The sequence below is a fragment of the Malaclemys terrapin genome, chromosome 21 (genome assembly GCF_027887155.1).
Source record: "Malaclemys terrapin pileata isolate rMalTer1 chromosome 21, rMalTer1.hap1, whole genome shotgun sequence".
Classification (NCBI taxonomy): Eukaryota; Metazoa; Chordata; order Testudines; family Emydidae; genus Malaclemys; species Malaclemys terrapin.
In genome coordinates this window covers 320668-342215 of record NC_071525.1, presented here as the reverse complement: position 1 = coordinate 342215, position 21548 = coordinate 320668, and the positions used below count along the sequence as shown (strand labels likewise).

The following is a 21548-nucleotide window of genomic DNA, read 5'->3' as shown; positions in this document are numbered from 1 at the left end:
GGCGCTCACAGTTGGTCCCTGCTGGACTCTGTCCCAGCAGGCTGCACGGTAGGGAATCGACCAGAGTGCTGCGTGCAGAGCAGGAGCTGTTTACGGCTTTCATCCCCAGGCCCAGATGGAATCGCTTGCCCTAATGCGAGCCACATTGTTTGTCTATTCTTAGCTGTGAGGGATGTGACCTCAAGTAACCTTTCTGCGGCTGGGCTGAGGCACCTGGGCTGTAAGAGACTGTGATAGGATAGCTGCGTGGGCTTGCTGCGTTGTCTTGCCAACAGCTGATGGCTGCACCTGATGTCAAGGGGGGTGCCAGTTACAGCGCAGGCTGCACAGCGCCAGGGAGGTGGGTTAAACCTCCGAAAGCAGGGACGTGCTTGTACAGCGATACCTCAGGGAAAGATACACCACAAACTATGGCCATGAAAGCCTACAAAGGCATGAGCTGAAGGGTGTGAAGCCCAAGGGTTGAAGGCAGGGGGAGGGACGTGCAGGCGGTAGTGTGGATCTAGGCCCAAGGGAAAATATAACAGGCATAGCTGTGACATGTTTCCTCATGGCCTGGGGTATGCAGAATGACACAGGCCCAGTGCTGGACCAGCCCTGCCCCAGCCACGGGATAAGCCACCTAAAGCCTGTTGTTTCCTGGTGCAGCTGTTCCACCTATTACGCTTGCTCCCAGGGGACTGGAGTGACATGCACTAAGACACGATTGAGCCATCACAGCAAGCTGAGCAGGTTAGCCGTGTCCAAACACGGTGCATGGGCACAAGCCTGGCTGAGGGGGCTGTAGGGCTTCATGTCCCCCCCCCCCAACACAATGCAATTGCTGGTGACTGCTCAGAAGTCAAAGCCGGCCTTGGCTGGCAAAGCGTTCATTCTAATGTGCGGCTGCTCTTTGAGCCAGTGGGCTCCAGAATTTTTTTTTTTTTTTTTTAAACCTTTTCCTCCTAGCCTTCTCTGCGCAGCTGGGCGTATACTGCTCCATTCACACCACCATCCCCTAGGTTGTGAGGGTTGTCCCCATGCTTGGCTCTGTCACCTGTTGAGACTAGCTTCTGCTACTTGAACACAAGCGCAGCACTGACACAACATGGTGTGGGTAGGAGTTCAGGAAGCCTGGACAAAATATGCCCCCCTCCCAGCCCTGTCACACCCATGGGAGGGACTGATGTGGTGAGACTATGCTAAGTGAGGCTGCTCCCAAACTCATGCCAGCTGGTCTTTAGCATAGTCAGGGCCGGCTCCAGGCACCAGCTTCTCAAGCAGGTACTTGGGGCGGCCACTCCGGAGAGGGGCGGCACGTCCAGGTATTCGGCGGCGATTCGGCGGACGGTCCCTTACTCCGCCTGGGAGCGAAGGACCTCCCGCCGAATTGCCGTCGCAGATCGCAATCGCGGCTTTTGTTTTGTTTTGTTTTGGCTGCTTGGGGCGGCCAAAACCCTGGAGCCAGCCCTGAGCACAGTGTCACAGCGAGCCTGCTAGGGTGCAGGCAGCATGGGCATCCATCATGACGATAGAGGACCAGCATGTGAAAGGGCTGCTAGGTTTTCTTTTGTGTGGGGTGAAGGGAAGTTGCCTTTGTGTGTTTGAACGTGAGCAACATATGCAGCTTCACAATTGACCATTCCAGAAAAGGCCTGAAGTGTCTCTGAGATGGTTCCCTCCCCCTCCCCCCGCCTCCCGCACTGCCAGTGAGTTATACGATCCATATAGCTCTTATTTAAGTCTGGAAGGGGCAGGGGTGCAGCATCTGCTCCCCATGCAAAGGAATGAGCAGGGCTTAGGTCCTAGCAGCAGATGCTGACTTCAATGAGGCACAGCACATTGTGTCTTCATGCTGTTTGTCAGTCCCTGTGTCTCAATTTCTTGGTGGCTGGAGGAACATTTGACTTTCTCATATGCAAGCCAAGTACCAGAAATAAAGCATGCTGGAGCCTGCACAAGGGAGACAGGAGACACAGGGCTCCAGGCACACATGCTGTGAGCCCATGCTAAAAGTCCCACACCCTGCAGTGTCTAGTCCACACATTTGGTGGCTGCCTCTGCTCCCCACACCACACCTCCTCCAGTGTCAGCCCCTGATTTATCTTCATTCCCTATTTAATCACTCATTCCTGCTCTTAGTTTTTAGTGGGCATAGCTGCAGAGGCCCCAGTGTGTTGGGTGCTGCTCCCCCCGGTGAGAGACAGACCCTGCTCCAAAGTGCTTACAGGCTAAACAAACCAGCTAGACAAAGGGTGGGCGCCCAGAAGCAGAAATAGTCCCATTTTACAGATGGGAGCCTGAAGTATACAGACATTAAGTGACTTGCCCAAAGTCACACAAGGAGTCAGTAGCAGAGCTGGGCATTGAACCATGATCACCAGAGTTCCAGGCCAATCTCTTACCCCGACCCTGGCTTCTGCAACAAACTAGATGTTGATTGCCATGAACATGCAGGAGGGAGGAGCAAGCAGACCCATCCCTTTTATATGTATCCTCAATTCCTCAGCATCTCCCCAGATCCAGTCTCCTGGATTCTTATGCTCTTGTCTTTATTTCCCTCCCCCCATCATTCCAAGATGTCTCTTTATTACTCCCTGCACCAAGGCACTCCTCCCGCAGCAGCTGTGGGATACACTTTCCCTGTGGCAGCATCTCTCCCTGCCCCAGGGATAGGGGACACTGGACTTTCCTGCTGGGCTGATAGGGTACTTGCCTCTTTTTGAGAAGGGACAAGCTCACTGAGAGCATCCATAATGGGGATAGCTTGGGACCAGGCAGCCCCCCCATCTCTTCCATTCCTGCTTGCTCTGTCATGCTGGCTTGTTAGCAAATGTCTTTCCTGAATGGACTGGGCTTCCTCCATTTGTCTCCTACAGGGGAAGAAATCTATGGCTGACTGGTGATACCGGCATGAATGGGATGGGGGAGGCGGGGGCATGTAGGGTACTGCAGTTCAGACCCTCCCCCGCAACAACGACTGTACTTCCACTCCACCTTATAACAGCTCTGCATCCCTTGGGAAAAGCAGTGATGTGCTAGTGACATGGAGGTTGACACAATCAAAAGGCAACACACTAGCCCTGCTGTGTGATTGAGTTTCCCATTTACAAAGGACACTGCATTCTTGACATGCCCTGAGACCATCGTACATGTGCCTTGCGCACCTGGTTGTCTGCAGCATGCTTTGTGCCTCGGAAAGATGATGATCTCAGAGTATCTACCATAGCAGATGTGCAAGCAAGAGCCAGCCAGGGCCCATGGGCTGCATAACAAGCTACTCTCAAAACTGGTGCGGGGGCAACAGGCCAGTGTGTGAAAGTGCCTTGCTCCCACATTAATTAATTTACCCTCTCAGACACAAGGAATGAGTCAGTGTCAGAGCCAGGAATAGAGTTCAGGAATTCCTGGTTCCTAGTACTCTCTCTACTGACAAAGCCTAGCCTCGCTCTTCACCTTGCCCTTGGGGAGGCTGTAGTAGGAGGTAGTCCTGGGCCTGACACTCAACTGTTGGCCATTTATTTAGCAGCAAATTGATTAAACATACAAATTTGCTGAGAGCCAGTCTCTCACTCAATGGTACCTGCCCCACAGGACTATGAGAGCATTTCCAATAGTTTATTTGCAGGACAAATATTGCAAATGCTGCTGAGAGTTAGACGAGACACCCCAAGTCACTGGACATCTGCCTCAGTGTTTGGGATTTGAGCGCTGGCACATGAACCAATTGCCAGTGAGGGCCTGTGTACCCCTCCCCTTCCCACTATACAGAAATGTGATTAAAAGGTGGGTTATTTGCCAGTATAAACGGGTGGGTTACTCCTAATTGTGAAGCTGGAGTTGGTGCCTATGGAAAGTCTGCTTCAAGGTGGCGTCTCATAGAAAAGCAAAGCACAATTAATCTGGGATTCTTTCAGTCAACTGACCACAGAAGAAAGTAGGCTTCCCCAGTAAGAAATTTCCATAGCCTTCTCCATGGCTTAACGAGTTTCTTTGTGAGCACCCCTAGGCAAGCCAGAAATGACCTCAGAAATGCTGAGTCACCTATCCTGCACTGCTACAAACTAACATAGATGGGTGTGAGGCCACTCAAAGTCTTTGGTTTCTCTAATGATCACAAATATTACATGTGCAATTACTATGTGTGGCAGCTGCACTGACCAGGTCTATTAACTTTGGCAGAATATTAAAGAGTTGGATTGAATGGGGCCTGAGTTGATAGCCTTTTCCATCTCCAGTGCCCATGATTCCATGACTAGGCACATATTCTTTGATTCACAGTTTTTCAATTGTTTTAGGCCTAATCAAGGTTACAATTTGTTTCAAGTGGAATAACTGGGCATAGGAATTACTATCCCACAGAGTTCAACCCCAAGGAGATCCTGACCCATAGCTGCTGGTGAAAGATTTTCTTCAGTTCTAAGTCAGGTAGCATTTAAGTGGGCTCTAATCTGAAATATATAACTCCTGTTGCCGAAATATCTTTTGCCAGTTGGAGCTGGAAATTTGCTTGTCTAGTCCTGGCATCAGCCCTGCCTTTTTCTGCTGGAGGGGTGTGAGATGAGCCTAGCCCCCTCGAGCTCTGCCTTGTACATAATTATCCTCATGTCCGGGAGACCATCAAAGCCAGGTATTGTTACAGAAATGGAAATGGTGTAACCTTAAAGCAATGCTGTTTGTTCATTCCTTTTCTTGGGATGGTATGTTCAGCACTGGAAACTTAACTGGCTTGGCATTTCCCATCCCTGCTGTGGATGCAACACAGAGTGCACACTAGCCCAGTTTCTGACTTGAAATGTTGATAGCCACTATTCTTAGGACCCAGATTTCCTGCCAGTGGGTTTCTGAATGACCTTCTAGGCCAGAGAGACACTTTTAAACCCTTTAAATTACATTTTAATAGCAGGAGCCAATATTTTGGTAACTGGTCTTTGTTCTATATGACAGGATAAAGGATAAAGGGCTTATTTTATTCTGTTCTTACTTCCAGCTCTCCGTGCAATTCTTAGCCTCAGACAAGGGACACTGCATCTTAATTGGAATGTTATTTTGCTTGCATGTGCTGTGTGTATGTATGATTGAATTCCACAGCTGTCTCTGGACTCTGAAATGGGGTCAGCCTGGCAGGAGATGAATCCAGGTGCTTTTCAATTAATTGTTTAATAATACAGTCCTTGAGATGTCTGCAGCATGGAGGGAATGAATGCTAATGTATGGGTCAGATGAAGCATTTTAATGGTAATACAAAGAGTCAGCCCAGGGGCTGGGCTCCCATATCAGTATGCTTATTTTTCTGTATGTTACATTACAGAAGTCGGCAAGAAACCATTCTGTCCTGAGCGACCAATACAAATAGACAGCAAAATGGTCCTGGTGACTGCTCCATTTTCCTGTGAAATACAGGAATTCCTGAACATATGGGAACTCTGGAGGCCATTAAGTTAACAGAGCAGGATAGTGACCTGAGTCTCATGTCACCTCCTCTATCTGCAGCAGAGTACAGGCTAAGCACCTCAAAGGATTCAGAACAGCCTTCTTGGAAGGTCAGGGTCCCAACCTCAGAGGGAGGAGCTGAGTTGACTGACTCCTAGGTGAACTTCTGAGGAAAGGTGTGACAAGGGACCTAGTGCAGTCTTGGGGAAGCCAGAGCCAGGGGTCAGGTTATTAGAAATGACCCAAAGAATGCGATTTCTAATTTTTTTTGGTGTTGTCTCCTACGTGCATTCCACTCATGTGTCCAACAATGCAACTAGACTCACCTGAGGATAGTCAAAAGGCCCATAAGGGGATGGTAGTACTTGGCCAGGCTGAATGCTTCAAGGGACTCCAACTGTCCCTTATTCTTTCCTAAATCACCTTTTTGTTTTTTTGGCTATTTCCTTTCATATGGGACATGGTTAGCTGTTACAATGTCAATGTATTTATCTAGCACTCCCTCTGATCTAATATTAGTGCCAGTGAATATGCAGGATATGGTGCCACTTTGAGATTAGTTTGTGGTTACTGGCGTTGATACAGAGAATTTAGCAGGAATTGGGGCAGTGATCTGAGGGCATACAATTGCCCTTGATTTTGGATATGGGGATTTGGATATGGGCATCATATTTATAGGTTTAATGACTCATATACCAACCTGCCAACATGTGCAATCAAGGTTATACATCCCTCTAATTCCTAATACTGGATGCCTGGGCCTTGTGCTGCAGCTCCATTTAGGCTCCTTGCACCTCCACTGTGATTCATATCAAGGTGTATTCAGTGCCTGCACACATACTGTCAGCATCCTTTCTACTACAGGCTGTACAGCAGCAGGAAAAACAACAGCACCACAACTATATCTGCTCAGTATGCCAACCGTGATCAGGCAATGTGATATTCAAAGGAGATGGGGCAGCCATGCAACTTTAAAAAAGGCTGTAAGAAACTTTGAACACGTCACAGGAACTGTTGGGACAAAGAAGCAAAAAAGTGAAATCAAGGACGTGTGAAAGAAAAACCCCCACAAGTCATCAATAGGAAAAGTTTTTCCATTTAATACTAGACTCTCTCAGGATTGAGATGCAGGCTTTTTATGCAATTACATCCAATGTTAAAATTGGTAATACATAATTTACAAAGATTAACATCAAAACAATGATCTATTTAGATATGCTTTTGTAAAAAGGAAATATATTAGCAGCATTTATTTTCAGCAATCACACAGCCTACACCCATGCAGACTAAGAGTTCATATCTATTTGCAATAATGTAGTGCTTCCTGGTCTTAAAACAGCGATCCTGGTGACACACTGGTCTTCTCATTATTATAAAATAACCAAAAAATAAAAAAAGTCATTAATTTCTACACCAGTAAGAAAAACAATTCTTTGCACTTACCTAACATTTGATTGTCTAAAAAACATTTTGTTTAGTCTTTCAACAAAAGAAAGATAAAATGACAGAGCTAGTGTCTTGCTTCTGTATGCACTTTATTTTTTAAAAAGTTTTTAGTGTTTAACACCGTTTGAGACAATGATTTCTGTTATTAACTAAATGAGACAACCCAAAATTTTGGACATGCGATATTCCTACTACACGCACGAGTATTTTATACTCAGGGTTCCTGGTACTGTACAGTGCTTCTCTACAGTAAGAAAATATTCCAAACTATTTTCTTATTTCTTTTTTTTTAATAAAATATTTTTTTCCTCAAAGGGTTTTTTCCTTTCTTTTTTTTCTTTTTAAATCAACACATAAAAGTTAATGGAATGAGTCATGTTCCACTAAGAGTAAAATAATAATTATAATAATAACAAGAATGTACATTAGGACAAGCTTGGTCCATTCAAAAGGAACATGTAACTACCGTATTGCTTTACATCCACACAGCAGATATATACAACTTGGCACATTAAAAACTGTTTTTTCTTATAAGAACATCTAAAACAGGACTGTATATGCATATGTACGTCTGAAAGACAAAAAAGCAAAGCTATTTTAAAGGGGCAGTGTATGCCTACTGCCCCCTCCCTTTGCCACTAGCAGGGCCTGACCCAGAGACAGATGACAGCTTCACGGCACTGGGTATTGGGGAAGGTTACATGTTGAAATACAGGGGATCCCAGTACAGCACTAGATTGTGGCAAACTATGGCAATCACAATTTCATGCAGTAAAAAGTTAGCGCCTTGGCTGTAGCCTTTGGGAGCAACACTTTCATAACGGCAGAGAGAGGGAGTGGTAAAATACACTGTCTCTTTAAGAGACAGACGTTTTAAGCTGTACAGTTAGAACACAAGAATAGTGTTATTAGTTGATATATTCTACAGTTCACAACAAATACTCGCTCTGAATACTGCTTGACGGTTCATGTAGTGAAGGTTTCTTTTTTTATCTTCTTTTAACAGATTTTAATTTGCACAACACATTGGACACACAAGAACCACAGCTTATCAAAAAAACCAACAGCAATGGTGTCGTCAGGATTCGACTCGCTTTATAAAATTTCTCTGCAGAAAAAATGTGAAAAATTACACACCCCCATTTCAGGATGCGGAACAACAAGTGCTTCGAACAACCAACTCTCGTTTCACTCTGAGCTGACTGGGGGCTTTTCCTCTCTACAGATCAAAGGAGCATCTGGGCACTGGCCGTTTCACGGTGAACCTTTTATACATCCTGGTACATTTCTTCCCTCTCTGAACTTGTGCAAAACTGAGGCCACTCCTTTAGGGCAGCCTTTATTTTAATCCATTGGGCCTTCACCCTCCCTATGGACTTCATACATTGGTACACGCCACTGGCAGTGCCAACGGTATCTTGTACAATCATAGGACAACTGGTCTGTATGGGGAATATTCTCATCAGAGTAAATCAGTCCTCATCCTTCTATTTACCCCCTCTTTTTCCCTCCAAGTGGGGACATTAAGCAAAAATAAATTAAATCTGACCATCTTGGACGAATAATCACAAGGTTTTCTCAGTACCTAACATCGATACAAGGCACGCCCAACAACACACACATCATAAGAGCACTGCAGAGCAAGGCAGGGCCACCTGCCTGCCCAGACTTCTAAGTGCTAACTGTATTTATGTCAGTTTTCTTCTACCCATCTCTCCTTGGTTGGTGTACAGGAAGGAAGGGGCTTCCCCATCAGTCTCTAGCAGACCTGGTAGTGGACTCCAGATCACAGTCTGTTGCTGGGACATCACTTCCTGAAGCTGCTCTCCAGGATGGTGAGAGTACGCCTCCTCAATTTTCTTCCTGATCCTTCCTCCAGCAGGTAAGTGACATCAATAGCTGCAACAGACCACAGGGTTCTTAATAAGGAGCTGATACAGTAGTACTCATTGTACCTGATGCTCTAGTATTAATCCCTGTAACATAACAGAGGAGTGTGGTCTACTGGTCTGAGCTCAGAAACTCCTAGGCTCTAATTCTGATGTTACATTAAACTCTCTCTAAGGCAGGCCTGCACAACTCGTAAAGCAGCGAGGGCCAAATTACTCCAAACAGCTGAGGGCCGAACCCCCCCGGCCCCGCCAAACCCCACCCCCAGCGCTGCCAACCCCTCCCCCAGCACCGCCCAGCCCCCTGAAACACAACACCTCCCCCAGCGCCGCCTTCCCCATGGAAACAACCCCCAGTGCCGCGGAAACACCCCCCAGCACCGCCCAGTCCCCCTGAAGCACCCCCCCCAGCGCCGCCCGCCACGCAGAAACAAACCCTCCTTCCCCAGTGCCGCCCCACCAAAACAGCGGTATTGAACCTTTGTAATATGTTATAGCGGGCTCCTAAGGTAGTATAATTAAGGTAAAAGAAAAATGTCTTTTTGCTAGAAGTAGAATAAGATCTTCTCCCCACTTTGTAATCAATTGCCCTGTTGAATGAATGAGGAAGGCGTGGAAGGCAGCACCTCCAGACAGCTGCAATCCTTGGAGAGGGGATGGGAGCCAGACCAGAGCAGTAGACCAGGTCAGCCACCAACTCACCGCTCGCCTCCTCAGTCCCCCTCCCCTGCCGCCAGCTCACCTGCACCCCCGCCACTGCCCGCCCGCCTACTCACCCCCCGCCACTACCCGCCCTCTCGCCTCCTCAGCCCCCCTCCCTCACCCGCCGCTTGCCTATTTACCCCCCGCGGGCCGCACAGTGAGCCCACACAGGCCACATGCGGCCCCTGGGCTGCATGTTGTGCAGGCCTGCTCTAAAGAACTGATCCAAAGCCCACTGAAGTCAATAAGAGTCTTTTAATTCACTTCAATGGGCTTTGGATAAAGCCCTCAATCTCTTGTGCCTTTCTCTCAATCTTCTCATCTGTAAACCAGAGACAATAATAATTAAACTACCTATCTCACTGGAGGGAGGGAGTGAATAATTAGTAATGACAATGGGATGTGAAAGTCCTACATAAATGCCTGTTTCATTATTAACAGGAGATTTCACTCATCTATTTAGTGGGAATTGCAAATGCTTCCTATATAGGGCCCTACCAAATTCTTGGTCCATTTTGATCAATTTCATGGTCATAGGATTTTAAAAATCGTAAATTTAATGATTTCAGTTATTTAAATCTGAAATTTCACAGTGTTGTAATTGTAGGAGTCCTGACCCAAAAAGGACTTGTGTGGGGGTGGGGATTATTGTACGGGGGTGTGTGGTACTGCTACCCTTACTTCTGCGTTGCTGCTGGTGGCGGCACTGCCTTCAGAGCTGGGCAGGTGGAGAGAGATGGCTGTTGGCCAGGAGTCCAGTTCTGAAGGCAGAGTCATCGCCAGCAGCAGGTACGGTATTGTCATCTTTACTTTTGCACTGCTGCCTGCAGAGCTGGGCCCTCAGTCAGCAGCTGCCATTTTCCAGCCACCCAGCTCTTAAGACAACAGTGCAGAAGTAAGGGTGGCATGGTATGGTATTGCCATCCTTACTTCTGCACGGCTGCTGGTGGGGCATCACCTTCAGAGCTGGCCACCCGGCCAACAGCTGCCACTCTCTGGTCACCCAGCTTTGAAGGCAGTGCAAGAAGTAAGGGTGGCAATACTCACAACTCTCCCTAAAATAACCTTGCAATCCCCCTGCAATTCCCTTTTGGGTCAGGATGCCCCAATTCTCACCTGTGAAATCTGTATAGTATAGGGTAAAAGCACATAAAAGACAAGATTTCATGGGGGAAGACCAGATTTCATGGTCTGTGATGTGTTTTTCATGGCTGTGAATTTGGTATGGCCCTATTCATAAGAATGGCCCTACTGGGTCAGACCAAGGGTCCATCTAGCCCAGTATCCTGTCTTCTAACAGTGGCCAGTGCCAGGTGCCCCAGAGGGAATGAACAGAACAGGTAATAATCAAGTGATCCATCCCGTCGCCCATTCCCAGCTTCTGGCAAACAGAGGCTAGGACACCATCCCTGCCCATCCTGGCTAATAGGAAACATTTGTGCGGAGAACACCGGGCACAAATCATGTCCAGTAGCAATAAGTTCAGTTAAAAGCATTTGCTTTACTAATATGCCATGCATGATTCCAAAAACAAACCTAGAGAGGAAATCATTGTATTGCAGTGTACTGAGGGAAGGGGTGTTTGCTCACCATTTTTCCCTGGGATTTTCTCTAAGAGGTTGAGCAGGATTTGATTAAGTCTCTCTCTCTGAATATGCCGCCTTTCCTCTGGAGTGCACAGTTGCCTTGTGACAGAGTTACTTTCCTCCACCTTTTTATCATTCTCACAGCCCTCACTAGAGACTGCCTCTCTCTCTGGCTCTTCCAGGCTGCGCATCTCATTTGAAGCTTGTTCTTGGCTTGCTAGCACATCCTCAATGAGTGGAAGAGGATCTTCTTCTTGGTTCAGGTCTTTGATCTGTGGCTTTGAGCGGTCTGTCTTCCATGATGATCTAGCAGGGAGAGAGAGGTTTAAAGATCATAGTTTTGGAGACATTTGACAGAAAGGTCAATTGTCAATGAGTCAGCAACCCCAGCTGTGGAGGGGCTTATGAATTTTCTATAGTTTGGAGCCAATCACACAGTAGAATCCATGAAGGGGAAATCTGCAGCCAGACACAGTAATTATAAAGCATGAGAGGCAATGCCAATAGCATTAGCTTACCTTGCAAAGCTGCAAATGTTATTGCACATTTCCTGGGTTACTTCTGCATATTTAAAAAATAAAACATAATTCTCCTACTACCCTGAAAAATTATTTTCCCCCCCAAGTGCCTAAGCTCAGGATCCACTGAGAACTTTCTCTCTAATCTTCAACAGTCTTGACTAGTGTTTTTAACCCCCCAAATGGCATAAGACTGTGGGATCTCTGAGAGCCTCATCCTGATGTCAATCTGCATCACCCTCTGTTTAGGGATCTCTAGTGGCTATTCTGCCTTTGCAGTCGTGGGCCCTACAGCTCCCATGACACGTCTCAAACTGCTTCTGCCCACTTTCAAGAGCACCTAACCCCCCTCTCTTTCTGGAAATGTGTTTTAGGAGGATTGCTGCTGGCTCCATATTTATTACTGTCCCCTCTCACTTGTATCTGTTTGAATTTTGAGCAGGTTGTTTTTAATTACTTGGCTTTACTGTTTTTACAGCATCTCAAGGGTATTGATAGGGCATGGGTGGTTTACAAATAAAAACAACTATCCCACCTCTTTCACTAAAGAACAACTCAGTAGGTAGGACTCACCTGCCTCCATTTCTCTTGTAGTTGTCTGGGACATAATGAGGCTACAACAATAATAAAGGTCACAGTTAAACAAAGCACTAAGAGCTCAGCATTGGACAGTATAAAAATATCACAAATTAAATCCAATGTAGAAGGAAGAGCTGGCCTGCCTCATGCATTGGACGTTAGTGGCTTAGGAAAAGGAATTGAGACCATCATGATAAATACAGGGTGAAGGCAGAGAACTAATCACCCCTTAGGACCAGTCCCTATTACGCATCTCTTAACACTGCAACCCTCTAGGTCTCCTTGGTAAGTTTAAAAATCATTGGGATATTTTGCTATAAAACACTCCTATTCAGAGAGCCTGATTTTCCCTCTGTAGGAATATGGATAGAACCTCTAGATCAAATACAAGAGCTCGCTGCTCCTGAGGAGGAGAAACAAGCTCAGCTATGAAAGCTCTGCCAAGTCAGGTGCTTCTGAGCTTGGGGACTAAGCTGCTGACACTGCTAGGGGAAGGGGTGTGTACAGGGAGCAGCTAGTATTTCCAGGGAGTGGGGTGGTGAGAGAGACAGGAAAATGTGAAGGTATCAATGCTTGAGATAGGGAGAGGCACTGCACTCCATGGTCTGGTAGCCTATCTGGAGTTCTCTTTTTGATAAGAGACACGTCTTTTTCAGTGCTGAAGGTCAATGATATGCAATTTAATGGCGCTGAGAGAGAAAATTTGAAATTACTCCTGTTCTCGAGAACCGCTGTTTAGGGTTGGCTGCTCAAAACAACTTTTAGCAGAGCCACGGACTTGGGATAGTTAGACACAGAATGTGAGATGCACTTACACTGTAAGCAGTTCGGGACAGGGAGCAAGTCTCTAAACAAATTAATGTTAATAATGTTACTATTAATATTCAGACGGGTAGCCGTGTTAGTCTGAATCTGTAAAAAGCAACAGAGGGTCCTGTGGCACCCTTAAGACTAACAGAAGTATTCGGAGTATAAGCTTTCGTGGGTAAGAACCTCACTTCTTGCATCTGAAGAAGTGAGGTTCTTACCCACGAAAGCTTATGCTCCCAATACTTCTGTTAGTCTTAAAGGTGCCACAGGACCCTCTGTTACTATTAATATTAACGCCCAGGAGTACAAAGCCAGCACAGACAGGGTAACTGTGGGGCTATTTTCTGTGAAGTTCACTGAAATATGAAAATGTGCTGCAACTGCTGAATTGTTGCTTGAGTCAAGGTTCAAGTTGTCTCCAGCCAGGAATGTCCTTGGTGAAAGCAGCACTGGGGTTTCTGTTGGAAACCAGGATGTTCGGCCTTACACATCTCCATTCGTTCTAAGTGCATTTGCCTGAGAATTGGCAATGGTCTGCCTGCAATCAATTTTCTTTTCAGATTCTTTTCTGATCAACTTTCTATCCAGTATGAGTGTAGTGTTAACATGTCAGTTCTCCTTGGTTTACCAGGCTTCATTCAGAAGCAGGGAGGCAAGAGTTTTCCAAGACTGTATTCTGTCTTATATTAAGAAACTGAAAGGTCATTAGAAGAGACACTTACTGAGAAGTCTCTCTTGGGTGTGAGTTTCTTGGGGAAGTGGTCAAAGGCATACGGCTTGGTGCAGACAGGATAGCGATTCCGGTGGATTTTATAGAAGAGGTGGGCTGATTTATCAAGGCGGTAATCACAGATATACACATCCTGCTCCTTCACTCCTTTTGGCCTCCCTGCAGTTACAGCAAAAACCAAAGTACATATAGCATTCCAGGACAAGAACAAACAGCATACACTATGGTATAGAGATTTATTGTGAGCACTTACACTGAAGTTCCAGCTACTCTTGTTCTACTCAATTCAGATTCGTAACAAACAGGGGAATCTCTAATTCAATTTAAGAAAGAAACTTCCTTGCTCTAATCCCACTATACACCCATCCACATGTACAATATATGAAAAAACTAATAAGTAGAGAAGGAAAATGCAAGGAGGTGGGGCTGAGGAGAGCTGATGTGAAGGGTAAAGAGTAGGAAGGGAGCATTCTCTATTGTAAGTGTTTATTTTCTCACCGAATAAAGCCTGCTTACCTTTACAGTAGGTATAGAGGTCCAGCACACAGCAAGTCCCCACCACAGCTTCTAAGGGGATAATCTCATACAGTGGCACCCGGAACAGCTCATTGTGATAAAACCTTCGGGAAGGGGAGTGGTGGGTTTCATGTGGACGGAAATAATGATGACCAAATGCAAACCGCTCCTCTCTGTTAAAAGGTGTGAGAGACAGAGAGACTATTTCCCTGGAGCTGTGGTTTTGACTTCACTTTATGCCCTATATTCACCACTTTTTTTGAGTTATCTATATTGCCCTTTTAGCATTGGTTATGACCACAGACAAGGTCACATCAATGAGCCTTGTGTTTTCTTGTTTACCCCTTCAGCAAATACCAATTCCAGTCTGATCTCTAGATCTTGTGTCATTAAAAAAATAACCTTTTCTTAACACTATTTAAAGAAGACGATTGCAAGTAATTCTATTTTCGGCAGATACCCAAAATGTCTTGAGTGCAGAAGGTGCCTTGAACATACTTTTCATTTTTCCAAAGTTTTTCTATGCGGAAGATATCAAGTTTCTCCCTGTTAATGTGGGATAGCAGCCGGTAGGACTGCCGGACAGGGTGCCCATCTGGAGTTCTTCGGCTGTCTCTCATCAGATATACACAGTCACCTGGCAATAGGCACAAGAGACACATCCTGTAAAGAACGTCTCGTGTGACACAGTGGCCCAAAAACAGAGAAGAGGCTGGTTTAGTTAAAACAATAACATGACACAGCTGCCCCATATTTAACTCTGAAAGAGTAAAATACAACTAATGCAGAGCCAGTGAACAAGGGTCAGATTGCCTTGGTCTCCTTCATGACACATTCCACTAGCAGAGAACGAAACATAACTTGAATTGTATGTCCCCAGCCAAAAATGACGACACAGATTCATTGATTCCAAGGCCAGAAGGGACCTCTGTGATCAGGGGTTTGACTTCCTGTATAACACAAGTATAGAACTTCCCCAAAGTAATTCCTAGAGCATATCTTTTAGAAAAACATCCATTCTTGATTTCAAAATTTGGGCGACAAAGAATCAACCATGACCCTTGGTAAATGGTTCTAATGGTTAATTACCCCCACTGTGAAACAGTTACTCCTTACACCCAGTCTGAAATTGTCTAATTTAAACTTCCAGCCATTCAATCACGTCATACCTTTTTCTGCTAGACTGAAGAGCCTATTTGTTTCCCATGTAGATACTTATACACTTTACTCAGGTCACTCCTTAATTATCTTTCTGTTAAACTAAACGGATTGAGCTCCTGGAATCTCTCAATATAAGGCATGTTTTCTAATCCTTTAATCATTCTCATGGCTCTTCTCTGAACCCTCTCTAATTTATTAACATCCTTCTTGAATTGTGGGCACCAGGAATGGACACAGTACTCCAGCAATGGTCACACCAGTGCCAAATACAGAGGTAAAATAACCTTTCTAGTCCTACTTGAGATTCCCTGATTTATTCTTCCAAAGATCATATTAGCCTTTTTGGTCACAGCGTCGTACTGGGAGATCATGTTCAGCTGATTATCCATCATGACCCGCAAATCTTTTTCAGTCACTGTTTCCAAGGATAGAGTCCCCCATCCTGTAAGTATGGCCTACATTTTTTGTTCCTAGATGTATACATTTAGCGGTATTAAAACACATATTTTGTCTTGCACCCAGTTTACTAAGAGATTACATGGTGCTCTGAATCAGCAACCTGTCCTCTTTATTATTTACAATTCCCTCAATTTTTAGGTTATCTGCAAACTTCATAGTGAGGATTTTATGTTTTCTACCAAGTCATTGATAAAAGCATAGGGCCAAGAACAAATCCCTGCAGGATCCTACTGGAGACACACGTGACTGATGAAGATTCCCTGTTTAAAATTACATTTTGAGACTTATTGATTAGTCAGTTTTTAATCCACTTAATGTGTGCCATGTTCATAGAATATCAGGGTTGGAAGGGACCTCAGGAGATCATCTAGTCCAACCCCTAATGTTAATTTTATATTCTAGTTTTTTTAATCAAAATGTTATGTGGTACCAACTCAAATGCCTTAAGAAAGTCTAAGTATATTATGTCAACGCTATTACATTTATCAACTAAATGTGTAAACTTATCAAAAAGATATCAAGTTAGTTTGACAGAATCTATTTTCCATACACTCATGTTGATTTACATTATTCTCTTTAAATTATTTTTTAATTGAGCCCTGTATCAGATGCTTCACTGTCTTGCCAGGGATTGATGTCAGAGTGACAGACCTATAATTACCTGGGTCATCTTGTTTATTCTTTTAAAAATCAGATACAGCATTAGCTTTTATCCAGTCTTCTGGAACTTTCCTGATGCTCCAAGGCTTATTGAAAAATCAACATTAATAGTCCAGTGAGCTCCTTAGCCAGCTCTGTTAAAATACTTGGATGCAAGTTATCTGGACCTGCTGATTTTAAAATGTATAACTGCAGTAGCTTCTGTTTGATGATGATGTGCTATCACCACATGATAAGACTATATCATGTTGTTTCCCCCAAATACAGAACAGAAATATTTATTGAACACTTCTGCATTTTTTGCATTATTAATGATGATTCTACCATTTCTATCTAGTAATGGATCAATACCATTGTCAGTATTCTTTTTGTTCCTATATACACCTCTACCCTGATATAACGCGATCTGATATAACACAAATTCGGATATAACACGGTAAAGCAGCGCTCTGGGGGAACAGGGCTGCACACTCCGGCGGATCAAAGCATGTTTGATATAACGCGGTTTTACCTATAAGGCGGTAAGATTTTTTGGCTCCCGAGGACAGCGTTATATCGGGGTAGAGGTGTATTAAAAAACCCTCCTCATCATCCTTAACTCTGCTGGCCATAGATTTCTCCCTGTGTCCCTTTGCTTCCCTTATCAATTTTCTACAATTCTGAACTTCTGATTTATTTTCATTACTATCAACTTCCTCTTTCTTCCAATTATGTTTTATTTTTTTTATATTTATATATATATATATATATATATATATATATATAAAAATAAAAACAGCTGACTTCACTCACTTCTAAACTAAATTGATTTTTTTAAACCAGCACAGCCTTATTCCTCAATTGTGATTTATTGGCGATCTATAAGGAGTTCTTAAATGATTCCCAATTATCAATCACATTTTTCTGATTAAATTCTTCCTCCCAGCTGATTGACCTCATAATTGTTTTCAGCTTTGTGAAATTCGCCCTATTAAAGCATCAAGTATATATATTACTTGTGCACTTTATTCTGCTTGCACATTATAAATGCAACCAAGTCATGGTCATGTGTACCCAAGCTACTATTAATTATTAGCTCAGTTATCAGTTCTTCTTTATCTGTTAGGACAAGGTCTAATAAAGAATACCTCCCTGTTGTCTACAATGTATGAGAAAATAAAAATAAATTATCAAAGGGGGTAGGACTGACAGCAAAAGAGGATTTGGCTGTAAAACACGTTATTCAAATTTGTAATCGTAACTGTAATGTTCTCTAGGCTACCTAGAGAACAAGTCATTGATGGGAAAGAAGATCATTGATCAAAAAAGCACTAAGCCTCGGACTACTCTCACAGAACTCTAACAGGAGTAAAGCTCCTGAGAGATACATGCAGCTCAGAGGAAATAGATTAAAGAGGGCCGAGCAAAGGGAGCATTCTTCAGAATTGTGACTCTTTGCTCAGTGTAACCATGGGACAATTCCATGGTTGCCCGGGGCGGGGGGGGGGGGGGGGAGGGCAAGTGGGGCAATTTGCCACAGGGCCCCCATGAGAATATAGTATTCTATAGTATTGCAACTTTTTTTTACGGAAGGGGCCCCCAAAATTGCTTTGCCCCGGGCCCCCTGAATCCTCTGGGCAGCCCTGGACAATTCCATGAACTTCTGCTTGCTCTTTTACCAATGAAAGGAAGAAATAGCAGGGAAGTGAGTGTGGCCCAGAATTCAGAGCAAGCGAGAATGCTAGAGAAATGCACAGTGTCATTCAAAATGCCACCGGATTTAATGTGCAATATTTTAGGATATTTCCAACTGTATTTGAATCCATTCACAATGAATGAAAAACTGTGAAGGCCCCAGGACAGCAAGTTCTTCAGCCCAAGATAGTTAGTGGTTCTGTGTAGGGCCCTGCAAAGCTGAGCCCTTTTTACATGCAGACAGAAACTGGTGTTTGTTTGCAAAACCCACTATTCATTTGTATTCTCCTCACAGACTGATATCATCTGGGAAGGGGAAAAAATAGCTTTTTCAACTAACTTCTCCCACTTCAATTCAGAGTAGGTTCAGTCTGTGCCTTGGTTACTTCCAAAACTTCACACAAGAGATGCCAGGCCACTGGAGCTGCAGTCTGAGAAGTCAAGTTCCATGAAGACCTGAAAGGTCTCATGATCCCTGGGCCTTTTCAGTCCATTTTTGATTAAATTAAAAAAAAAAAAGTTAAATATATCTTTTGTCAAATTTGTACATATTAAAAAGGGGCTCTGAGACTCCTCCACCTCCTTTTCCTATTAAAAGGCCCGTGAGGCAAACCTTCCATGCTGAGATAGGCTGCTGGCCACCCAGCTGAACACTGGGAAGCAAATCAGAATGTTTAAAATCTCTGACATATTAAATGAATAAAGTTTCAGTTTTTTAAAACAGAAAAGCAACTTTAGCTCCGTCTGCCACCCATAGGGAGAAAGCAGAACAACTCCAGCATCCACTGTACATGACTCTCACCTCTTAGAGCATCCTGAAGTAGAAACATAGCAGATCGGTGAGGGCTCAAATGCATTTCGTCATTGACCTCTGGACACAGGGAGAGCCTGTCTGCAAAGCCAGGGCTCAGATGACTAAATTTTAAGCATATTTTCAATTGGAAATTTATCCAAAAATTATTCATAGGTGAAACAGGAATAACTCCCCCTTGGCCCTGAAAGGCAGTTTGCAGCTGTGAGAGTGCCTCTGTGCCACTGTTCCTGCTCCCTGGGGTGTCCCAAGAGCTGTGCAAATCTTAGGCCATTGGTGAATTTATGGTATGGAAGTTCCTGTTTATTCTACAGAGTACTACTCCAATTGCAGAGTTTCCTAGCTCTGTATGTTGGAAAATCTGTGCCGCCCTGTTATTCTGACAGCTCTGTATTGAATGGGTGGTTCAAAATTGACCTCAGTACATTGATAATACCTTAGGTGTCTCAAAAAACAACACCACCACCTAGTTGAAACAGAGAAACTAGAAGAAAGAGAAGGAACAAACCTAGAAGCCCAATATCCCCCCAGTCAGCAACCCAACGACAGAAACCAAAACATAAAGAGGAAACCAAATGTCTTTGGTGTGGCCAAGATGGTTGCTGCAGAGGGATTCTAAGAAAGGATGAGGAAATGAGCATCCCAGAGTCCCACACAAAGGATGGAGAAGGCACTGCTCCTGGTCTCATTTTTAGTTACTCTCCCCTCTCCTGAAAAGTCTCCCATCCCCCCACACCCCTTAATAAACATACCAACTGGTTTAACTCATTCTTGATCAGTTCTCTTTATATTGTATGGATCTCTTTCTAACCTTGTCTGTATCTGTGGGATGAAATTAAGAAAAAGAAAAATTCAGGTTCAATATCAGGAAGTCTCCTGACAGAGATCTCTATGAGATCTGACTCCTACAGGGCTTGGGGCTTTGAAACAATGACTAGAAGTATACACTGTGAGGAGCAGAGGAAGGGATGGATGATCTAATTGGTCTTTTCCATGTCCAGCTTGTATGATCCTATAATCTATTCAGCTTGGTACCAAAGTGTGGCTGAAGCCCATGCCTTCCTTCTTTGACTTGCTCTTTCCTGTTAACTCCCAGCAGCTGTCTCAGCTTTCTCTCTTTGGCCAGAAGGAAGCTTGTGCCTCTGCTAAAGGAACGTAATGTCTACCCATCAATCAGTATGTATCATTTCAGCCTCCTCACTATGTGTCACCTGCAATAGCTAAGAGCACAATTTCATATTCATATGAAAGATGCATGTGCTTGAATCAAGGTCAAACCAGAGAGCTCTTTGTATCTTCCTTTCTGATGGAAATCACAGCAGTCACCAGAGAATGCACACACCTTGGCGCAGCAACAGGTCATCCCGTAACAGACAGATGAAATAAACACAGCCCGGCTGGGCATAATGGGGACGAGGAATCATGGGGACCTCCTGGCAAAAGAAAGAAATGAACTGGTGAGATGGGGTGACCCTTTCATTACATCATTTATAATCTGTCCAGCACTGGGGCAGAGGCCAACCATATATGCTGCCCTTTTGGAAATGCTCAATAGAGCTGGACACAGAATAAGAATTCATATTTAACAGAATTAAAGAGGACTCAAGGAGATTGTAATGTAAAGCTGGAGCGCCTCAGATGCGCATTTCCTGTCATGTTTGAGCTGTCAAAAGCTCTGGGCCTCATAATTCTATACTGGCCTAATAAAAAAAGTAGTAGTATATGCAGATATACCTATCTCATAGAACTAGAAGGGACCTTGAAAGGTCATCACCTCCAGCCCCCTGCCTTCACTAGCAGGACCAAGTACTGTCCCTGACAGTTTTATTTATTTTTTTGCCCCAGATCCCTAAATAGCCCCCTCAAGGATTGAACTCATAACCCTGGGTTTAGCAGGCCAACGCTCAAACCACTGAGCTATCCCTCCCTCCAGACTCTTCAGCCTTGGAAAAAGGGGAAATGCTTCTGTGCAGTTTCTCTTTTCCTGGGATAGGAGATGTAGGATTCTGGCTACTAACCTGCTGCCAACTTGATTATTGTTGCAGCTGATAAAATCTGGCATGGGTTGCTTCAGAAGCTTGCTTTCTACCTTTACTAGCCCAAGAGAGAGAACTGTGAACTGATCCCACACTATTTGCAGGCCAGCACAAAGCTGAGAGCAACAAGAGTTCATTCTTTACTAATTCCACTCTGGCTAACTGGCACATGTAATAATATAAATGCAAGAAGTATTACAGTTTATGATTGTTACATCAGAGCAAAAGCAACTGAAAATAGTTTACCCTGTCCACGGATCGAGGGTCACACTGTTCACACAAGTAGTGTTCAACATCAGAATTTACACCCATGCAGTCGCAGTGCTGCCAAACCTACAAAGAAATCCCGATTAGGAAGACGTGGATTATAATTTGTAAATAAAAAACATCTCCTCATGAGACAGATTAAGAGAGCATAAGAACAAGCAACCAAACGGTTGTCAGATTAAAGACAATAAGATCCGTATGCTGTTGGCTTTTATTCATCATTGCTGAAGTTTTAACTTCTCTATATAAAGGTATTGCTGGCTGTTTCATGAGTGTTAGCTCCTATTCCTAG

General features: G+C 44.3%; 1 protein-coding gene across 4 annotated transcripts in view; it reads right to left on the bottom strand.

The window, feature by feature from the left end:
* Positions 1-6488: 6488 nt before the first annotated feature.
* Positions 6489-21548, bottom strand: part of ASH1L (ASH1 like histone lysine methyltransferase) — a 146236-nt gene continuing 131176 nt past the window's right edge. For 3 of the 4 annotated variants that reach the window (XM_054011463.1, XM_054011464.1, XM_054011465.1), the window contains 8 exons: positions 21236-21322; positions 20296-20386; positions 14687-14825; positions 14189-14361; positions 13665-13831; positions 12127-12167; positions 11040-11341; positions 6489-8757 (listed from right to left, as the gene is read on the bottom strand). In XM_054011463.1, coding sequence (XP_053867438.1) covers positions 8666-8757; positions 11040-11341; positions 12127-12167; positions 13665-13831; positions 14189-14361; positions 14687-14825; positions 20296-20386; positions 21236-21322 — 1092 coding nt within the window. In that variant the 3' untranslated portion in view covers positions 6489-8665. Of the gene's footprint in view, positions 8758-11039; positions 11342-12126; positions 12168-13664; positions 13832-14188; positions 14362-14686; positions 14826-18756; positions 19776-20295; positions 20387-21235; positions 21323-21548 lie in introns of those variants that run through there. The other variant, XM_054011466.1, reaches the window with a different exon arrangement.